Source organism: Cajanus cajan, chromosome 9, assembly GCF_000230855.2.
Source record: "Cajanus cajan strain Asha chromosome 9, NIPB_CcT2T_4, whole genome shotgun sequence".
Classification (NCBI taxonomy): Eukaryota; Viridiplantae; Streptophyta; class Magnoliopsida; order Fabales; family Fabaceae; genus Cajanus; species Cajanus cajan.
The window spans coordinates 7,998,964-8,008,901 of record NC_138525.1 but is presented as its reverse complement, the minus strand read 5'-3'; the positions used below and the strand labels follow the sequence as shown (position 1 = coordinate 8,008,901).

The 9,938-nt window shown below is 26.4% G+C and overlaps 1 protein-coding gene and 1 non-coding gene across 2 annotated transcripts; both read left to right on the top strand.

Moving 5' to 3' along the window:
• Positions 1 to 2,299: 2,299 nt before the first annotated feature.
• Positions 2,300 to 4,259, top strand: LOC109814024 (16 kDa phloem protein 1). The gene is made up of 5 exons (XM_020378348.3): positions 2,300 to 2,456; positions 2,672 to 2,737; positions 3,004 to 3,139; positions 3,327 to 3,462; positions 3,708 to 4,259. Exons 1-5 carry the CDS (start codon positions 2,390 to 2,392, stop codon positions 3,771 to 3,773), a joined length of 471 nt encoding a protein of 156 aa, XP_020233937.1. The 5' UTR covers positions 2,300 to 2,389; the 3' UTR covers positions 3,774 to 4,259.
• A 4,199-nt stretch (positions 4,260 to 8,458) lies between these two features.
• On the top strand, positions 8,459 to 8,530 carry TRNAK-UUU (transfer RNA lysine (anticodon UUU)). Its single transcript has one exon. It is a non-coding gene; the product is annotated as a tRNA-Lys (tRNA).
• The last annotated feature ends 1,408 nt before the right edge of the window (positions 8,531 to 9,938 follow it).

Here is a 9,938-nt window from a genome sequence, read left to right as displayed (position 1 = left end):
AACATTCCGTTGAAAGATGTTTATTTGAGTTTAATTTGTATACCTTATTACAATATAAATTTTGGATTTAATGATAATACATTGGTAATGTAAAAAATTTATATAATTAATGATCAAAAAATCATAATTTACATGATTTTTAAAGTAATTATTATAAAAATTAATAAATTTAGTATTCATAATATATTGTAATTTATTAACTAAGTAAAATTACTTTCAACTTTGGTGTATGAGCGTTAAATTCATAAATTAAAATTTTATGGTGTGAATCATTAGTGACTATTGAGACGTCATGAGTTTGATCTAGACATCAACACTTACATAATAAAGACAAGCTTAATAACCGTAAGACGTGACACCAAATAAAACTAGGTTTGACTTGTCATCACTTCTCCAGCCAAACCGATTCTCTCTTTTTAGTCTTCTAAACGGTTTTCTCTCTCTCTCTCTCTCTAAACGGATTTGGTACAGGAATAAGAATAAGAAGGAAAAAAAAAAGTCTAATCCTTCAATATCCCTCGAAGTTAAACATGATTCAATAATCCTATTTATAGTTTGAGTTGAAGTTTGATATAATTTTATTGAAAAATTAAATATCTTTTTAATTTTTATAAATTGTTTTTAATTTTTCTTCTCTCTAAAAAATTGGAATCGTTTTTTTTTTTCTTTCTAAAAAATAACAAATTTTAGTATTGATTTCTATAAAATATTTTTCTTTTGCTTTTCATTCTTTTAAAATTTAAATCACTATGTTTATTCTTCATGTTCATTTAAAACAAATAAGTAACATTTACTTTAATAATTTATATATAAAAATTTAGATACTACATACAAAATATGATCACTTGATCATATGATAAATATAAAAATAGTTAACAAGGATCACAAAATATTAGAAATTATAAGCAAAAAAAATCAATTTTAGAGGGATCGATAAAAAAAACTATAGGAAACAAAATCAAAAGTAACTTATTTTTCAAGAAATAAAAACATATTCAAACCTTTATGAAATTATCATCACTGCTATTAGATAGTTCTGAATAATTTTAATTTAATTTGATATATTATTGTAAACTTATATTTTATATTAACTAATTAAATAATACTTATTACTTTTAAATAATTATCACAAAAATATTAATTTTCAATACCATGAAAAATTATAACTAATTTATAATATACTTTTTTTTTGTTAAATTGTTAATATATTTCATTTAAATCCATATAATGTTTGTCATCATTTCATTAATAAGGCATATCTAGGATGAATTATTTTCTTTTTTCTTTTCATTTTTAAGCGAAATTTATTTTAAAGTTTAGTCTAATACAATTTTATGAATAACATTCTCATTTTATTATTATTTATTTATTTTTAGCAACAAAGTTATAAATCAAAGTATTATAGTCGAATCATTCCAATATTTCATTTTGATTTTTATTAAAGAAATAATAATTACAAGTATAATGAAAAAAATATTTTATAAACAACTAACACATTTTTTTAAAATATATTATTTTAACCTAGTTAATATTTTATGAGGTATTATCTTTTATTAATACGTCTTTTGCAATCTTTTAATTTTAACTCTATTATATATATATATCCCCAATACGATGTTCATATCTGTATCTGAATTTTAAGTAAATAAATTATATGAGTAATAAGAACAATATAATGTAGCGCACGCAGAGTGTTGTGAATATAATATTGCACTTTAAGATTCATGTTGCAACTTACAACTAGAGGCAAATAAGAAAGACAAGCAATCCTAATCTCAATCCAAACAAGTTTATGTGACGTGAAGACAATTCCACCAAACTGGGTCAGAATGGAACTCCAGAAAGTGAGCATTTTGAATGGACGTTTTCAACTTGACCGTACGGTACGTTGAATAATAAATCTCACAAAAGAAGACTGATATATAATTTTTATGCATGCAAGACAAATATATATTTATTACACACCATGTTACCATGTGAAGTATTTGGCAAGATCCATAGCAGCCCTTCTGACTAATAAAGTTTAGAAAATCACGTTAGCAGCCCCGATGAGTAATAAAGTTTTACTAAGTCATTTTGGTATGTAGATTATGTATAATTTTTATCAGATAAAAAAAAAAAAAACACTTAGATGTTAGTCAATTATTTACTAATGGCAATTGACAATTATTTGTGGAAATGGGAAGACCAAGCTTGAGCCGCGTTTGGTCCTATTCCTACTTTGAATTTTTACAATGCCAAAGTCTTTGTGCTATTAAATGCTCATGCCAGGGACCTTATATAAACAACCACTCCTTCCAACTTTAACATTCATAACCCTAGAACAGATACTTCTTAAGCACGTCATAAGAATTTTGCAGAATTAGAATTTTGAGGAACCGAGACACTCATGGCAATTGGATTCATGGAGGTGCATCTTGTGAAAGCAAAAGGCCTGCATAACGCTGATATCTTTGGTATATATACAACAAGTGCTTTTCACTTATTTTGTTTTTTTTTTTAAAATAGTGTTTATTTTGCTTCTGTGTTCTTGAATCTTAACCTCCTCAACATGAAACATGCTATTAATAATGACCAAATAGTACTGTCTTATATTTAACTCCTTACTTAGATACCAATACTAACAAGGTTTGGGGTCATTAATTTATTAATTCTTTTACTTTGTTGATAGGTAAAATGGACCCCTATGTTCTGATACAATACAAAGGCCAAGAGCAGAGGAGTAGTGTCGCTATTGGTACGTTTTCGCTTATTCAATTCCATATTTAATTTACAAGAAATTAACCTAGCTATATAGAATAAACCTAGAGATATTTTAACAATGTTCATTCATATTAGGTTTGCAAATGATAACTTAAACAGCGTTTTCAATTGGAGAAATTTTCCAAACAAGACCTAAATCATTTGTTAAGTTATTAGTTTAGTCTCAAAATCGATCTAAATTAATTAAGACGGTTTGTGATGCTTATGATTTCTATATTTTTGTTGAATGTACTTGTGCAGGACAAGGTAAAAATCCAATATGGAACGAGAAATTTATCTTCAAAGTAGAATACCCTGGAGTAGTCAATCAACACAAGCTCATCCTAAAAATTATGGACAAAGATTTATATGCGGATGATTTTGTTGGACAAGCCATGTAAGACTTTAATGTTCAATTGCTTAAGTGGACCAATTTTCTTAAATTAAATTGTTTTTAAATATTATCATTTAATATCTCACTATATATATATATAATGTATTAAATGAGAATACTTTTTATTTGAAAAATGAGAACTAAAAATATATATAGGTAATTAAATCATATTTCTTTTATATATATGCAGAATCCATGTAAGGGATTTATTGGTCCAAGGAGTTGAAAATGGAGGAGCTAAGCTACAAACTCTCAAGTATAGAGTAGTTCGTGCAAACAAATCTTATCGAGGCGAAATTGATGTTGGTGTTACTTTCACCCCAAAGGTAATCTTCACATTCAAAAGACTCAGTAAAATGTAAATGTATGTCAGCGATGCAACATACTTATTATTTAAACAATTATAAAGAAAGCTAACTTTATGTGCATATACAAATTGCATATTCTAAACTAATTAATTATTAACTAAATCTTAAGGTCTATCAGCGTGTATATATATATATATATGGTAATGAAAATTTTGTTGTTTATTGTTTGATTGATTTTGATCTCTTGTAATGCATATGTTCAGGTAGAAGACGAATTTGTTGAAGATGACTTGGGAGGATGGAAAGAAAGTGAATATTATCTGCCATAGATTAGGAAGGCCAACGTATAAAATCAAAGTTTTAACCGAAAGAATAGTTTTAGAATTGTCACTATGAAACAGATTTGATTTGTTTCGATCCCATATTATTTCATTCTTTAATTCTTTTTAACAAGCACATGCAAGATAAATGTACTAAATTGTTGCTATCAAAACTAATTTGTATTATTCCTCTTATTTATAACATGAGACTATATATTCTGATTATCTCATATTCTACCAAATTCTGATTTCAATTACTTGATTATATCCGGTCAATTTTAAACTTTCAGAGTATTTAATAGGAGAGAAAATTTTTCATATCTGAAAATCATAGATTCTTAAAAATTAAAAATCCTGGAAATCATATGTTCTTAATAATTACAAATTATGGGAATCATGATTTTTGGAAATAACTAAAATTTGTTTAGTTATTCATAAAGGTTTTTGAAAATATTCATATACAATTATTAAGAATTAAAGATTTTTATGTTTGATTACAATAGTATACTAATGGGTACATAAATATTTTTTACAAAAAATATCCTTTCATTCAAATAAACTCATTAAATATGCTTATTAACACAAATATTTTTACAAATATGACATTAAACTATTTTTAAAAAACAAAACTTATAATTAAAATTATTTAAATAAATAATTCAACAAAAAGAAATAAACATAAAATGCTATATAATAAATAAGAAGTATAAAAATATATTCCTTCATTTCATTCAAATAAATAAATAAGTGTTAATAAATATCATTAAATTGTAGAAACAAAGTAGACTTTAATAGTATTATTAAAATTAAAAAGATTGAGAAATAATGAGATATAATAAAGAAAGAGAAAGAGAAATAGAGATATGGGAGGGAAGGAGGGAGAAAGGAAGGGAGGGGGAATGAGAGTGAGGGAGAGATGGAGAAAGAAAAATAGGGGAGAGAGAGGGAGTGAGAGTGAAAGAGACAAAGAGAGAGAAGGAGAAAGAGAAATAGGAGGGGGAGAGAGAGGGGGAGAGAGCCAGAGAGGGAGAGTGGAAAGTGAGAGATAGAGATATAGATAGAGAGAGAGGGAGAGGGAGAGAGAGAGAGTAAGAGAGTGGGGAGTGAGAGTGAGTCACAAAGAGAGATTTTTTATTTTTTAACAATGATATTGTGGTCTTTTATATACATAAAAAAATTTCCTTAACTCGAAAAAAAATTAAATTCTCATATTTTCTAGAAATGTTTTTATGAAAGTGAAATAAAAATAATTCTCGAGAATTATATTTCTAAAAATATTTTTTTTAAAATAACTACAAAATATGAGAAAGTAAAAATATTTCGTGTACGAAATTTATTATTTTACTAGTTTAATTATATTATTACTTCGAACCTTAACCTGACCAAATACATGTATATGTATTAATAAATTTTAATTAAAAATATTTTAATATAAATAGATTCAATAACACCTTAGGTATCCAACTGATGTACTCATTTTTGTACTTGAATATTTAGTTTTCTCTAAATGTGATTGTTGAGCACCACTGACGGATCTAGAAATTTTAGGTAGTGGGGGCAATACTTACTCATATATTTTTAGTATTAAAAATTTTACATATAACTTTTAAAAGTATAAATATATATCATAATTATTTTTACAATTTTTTATATCTATAATTATGATTAAGGATGGAAATAAATCGGGTAAGACTAGATTATATTATAATTTAATAGATTTGAACCTAACTTTCTTTCAAATTGCATGTCTTTAATATGACTTATTTATCTGTCATAGATATTTTTTAAATGTTTGGTTAGAACTACAACCTTAAAGACCTACTTTATAATAATTTAACACTAATAGAACCATAAAAATAAATATGTTAAATTTTATAATAAAAAAAAACAAGTTTAATTTATTTATGATATAAAATGTTTTTAATATTTGATATAATTTTTTAGATGATAATTTATTTTAAAATATATTCTATAATAAAAATTCAAAATAGAATATAAATCTTCCTACCTTTCCTATTTTGATTTTTTTAATCAACATATATAATCTTACAATCTTTATTATTTTGATCTTTTTAATCAACGTATACAATAAATAGAAAGTACAAAAGGTAAACATGCATAGTACAAATTTTATTTTATCAAAAAATAATTTTTTTAATATATTACTTTATATAAGTGAAAATTAATATATATATATATATATATAATTAAACTTTTTTTAAAAAACTAATTCATTATTAATGGGTATTCTTTATCACATATGAGAACTAATCTCCTTCAAAAATTTAAAAAATATTAAATAAATGAACACCTCCTTCAAATTTATATTTTATACATATGATAATTTATATATATATATATATATATATATATATATATATTATTAGAATATAAATTTTATTTTTTAAAATATATTATTTTTTAAATAAAAAAAATATGTATAAAATGGTAGTGGGGGCAAGTGCCCCCACTATCTCCTATGTAGATCCGTCCCTGTTGAGCACCCTGTCTTTGTTTACCATAAACGTAACAAAATAAAACAGCAATCACAATGATGAACATGACAAATTGATAGACTATGGCCAAGGCCAAGGAATCCAAGAGGTGATATATTGAAAGAACCAAGAGGAATAGGATGATCTTAAAGACCTTTTTCATATATTTTGTAAATAGTCTCTTGTATAGGTTATTTTGCCTTTGTATTTGTGAGGCACTTTACTTGCTTTTTCCTAGTGTTTGTATATTGTTTTTAAGGTATGCTACTTGGAGAGTTTAGCTCCATTTAACCTCCCTAGTTGATACATTCATTTTATATTTTTTCAGTAGGGAAAAGGGGGTGACATTTAGCAATGCTTGAGGGTGTGCTTAAAAATTGGGTCTAAGTTGGGCCTAGGCAAAATTTTGCATATTGGACTCATTTTGCTCCTAATTTTTCATAGATTTGATTTAGCTAGGTCTCATCATCATATGATGAACCTAACTAAACCAAATCAAGGATTTTCAAATTAAATCATGGAGCATTTTTGGTTCAAGGCCGCCTAGCTCTATTCTTCTCCTTTGGCCGAAATTTCTAAGTAATCCTTCTTGAGTTTTGAAGCTTGTCTTGCAAGCTTCTAAACTCAAGTAAGGTAAGCTTACCTTACCATGGTTCTTAAGTGAACCATGGTCAAGGTTAGCTTCTCCTAGAAGCTAGCTAAACCATGGGAGTTAAGTCTACCTTACCATGGTTCCTAGTGAACCATGGTTAAGGTTAGCTTCTCCTAGAAGCTACATCTATCCTATATATTTGATTTTCCTACACTTGTACTCACTTTTGAACTTTTTAGAGAATGAAATCAGATTTTTCTCTTAATCAAGAGTCTCCAAAACCGTGAGAAATTTTCTCTCTAGGTTTCTAGCAAAGTTCTTCAAACTTTGCTTGGTTCCTCAAGCTCCTTCACAAGTTTAAGGAGTGGTCGAATCTCCTTCAAAGACTTCTCTTCCTTTGGAATTTCTTCAAAGGAGAATTCAGAGATCTAAAGGTGTCTACCTCAAGTGCATTTCGGTCCTAAGCATGGAGGAGTTGAAGTTCATCAATCTTCTTCAACTTAGCTCCATCACAAATTCTATTCAACCAATAATCAATGATTGCTTGTTAAAATCTAAGTTGATACACTCCATTAGTTTGACATTGAGGTCAGAAGATGTTGATGCATATAGGAAAATTAAATATAATCTTATTGTTTCCCTAATATCAAAGAAACTTGATAGTTATTATAAAAAAATGATATTTTTGTGAAAAGATATATTAAAAAACTATGGATCCTTTTCCTTTATATTGGTGCTAAACTTGTGTGAAATAAAAATCCTAACAGTCAATCACATATTAGTTTTTAACCCAACATTAATGTAGGGCTTGCCTACATAACCTAACATAAAAAATAAAAAAAGGCTTAAATATGTTTTTAGTCTCTTAAATTTAGGGTAAATCTATTTTTGGTCCCTTAAATTTAAAATTATTGTTTTTAGTCCCTGTAATTTCAAAAAATCTTATTTTAGTCCTTATATTCAAATTTTGTTAAGAAATTTATCAAATATTATTGCATAAAATTTACCTATTAGTATTTCTATTAGTGAAAATATCACATTAAATTTGATTGATATTGCATAACTGTCTTAATTAATCACTCTTAAATATGTTATTGGTGACTTAAGAGACTAAAACAAAATTTTTAAAATTTACAAGGACTAAAAAAAATAATTTTAAATTTGAGAGTCTAAAAAAATTTGTCTTAAATTTGAGAGACTAAAAATATATTTAAACCATAAAAAAAACAATTTTCTAAGACAAAATATGCAACAAACTGAACAAAGGAATGATAATTAAGAAACAATTTTCCAAGACAAAATATTATTATTAATACTATTTACATTTTTTCTTTTTCGTATGCCTCTAATTATAAAATAATTATAAAAATTTAAGAATAATATTTCTTAGAAGAGAATGAGAAATAAATGAATATTATTGGAAGATGGTATATTCTTTATCAAATGCTTACAAATGATTATTCGATTTCGAATGACGTGATTAAGAGAACATACATTCCCAATGTCAACTTAACTAGCATGCAAATAATATTTTTATAAAAAGAAAAGTAGTTTAACTGTATATGCGTAACGATTATCATATTTAAGTGGTACTACATAAACAACAAGCCGTCTTAGCTCAGTGGTAGAGCGCGTGGCTTTTAACCACGTGGTCGTGGGTTCGATCCCCACAGACGGCGCTTTTTTCATAATTATAAACATGGGCTTCACGTTTATTTTACTTTTAACGTTCATTCCTTCAACATGGGCTTCAAGATAAATGAAAAGAGTTCACGGCCCAAAACATGTCCATTCACCACATCCATTTTTTATTTTTACTCTATTCATTTAAGGGTCTTATGTTTTTCATCTCTAAATTTGTAAATATCAGCCACCCACTAATAACCAGTTATATAATATATATCACTACCTCCCCTCCTATGAGCCTCTTGAATCTGACCAACTCCCTATTGATACGATATTATATTATATATTGTATTATTTTAACATAAGAATTTGCAGGTTCGTGAACTTATTGTAGAACTGGCAATGGTCGAGATCATCAACCTTGAAGGAAAACTAGAAAAGTTGAGGAACTTAAAGGGATAACCCTCACCTTATGACTTGGGTTTATGTTCGGAGTGGCAAAAGTTTTGATACAAATCCCAAAATACACAACTAAAAAAGGGAAAGAATTATTGTTTGCGAAGTAAAAGTGCTTCTGAGCTCTTTCAGTTGAAATTTAAATGTACACTTATAAGAAATTATGAGATTATGTTTGGCTCACGCTTTTAGTTTTCACTAAAAAAGTGATTTCTTGTCATCTGACATCATTGTAAGAAACTTTAACAAAACTTCTAAGAACACATGACATCTTAGCATTTATTTTAAACTTTTATATAATAATAATAATAATAATAATAATAACAATAATAATAAGTCCATTTAGTGTGGATTTAATGATTTAAGGAAAGAGAAAAGTCATTAAAAAATTATATTATTTTTATAACATTTTTTAATTTATTTTTTAATTTATTTTTTTTATTTATCTTATTCTTTTGTCATATATTGTGTTAATTAATTGTAAAAATAATGGTAAGAATAAAATTTCTAAAATAAATAACTAATGCATTGGAAGATGTTTATATTTTGACTAGTGTGATGTGAAATTGAAATGGTCATCACTTGCATGGTAAAGACAGAAATTTTTTTATTTAGAGAAGATAAGGACAGACTTAATAAGCGTATACACCAAATAAAATAAATAAATAAATAAGTTTGACCTGTCTTCAATTCTATAGACAAACTAATCCTCTCCAGAAAAGGACTGGTCTTCAAAACTTCTTTTTTCCCTTCTAGACGATTTTAGTTTCAGGAATTAGAAGAAAAATAAAATAAAATAAAAAATAATTATCATCAATCTGTCGAATTAAATATGAATTATCACATCAATATTAGATAATTATACAATTGTCATAGATGCACGTACAATGTTTATATCTGTATCTGAATTCTAAGTAAAAAATAATAACTGATATGAGTAATTTTGAATTGGTAGCACTGAGTATTGTGAATATAACTGCACTTTAAGATTGGCGTTGCAACTGG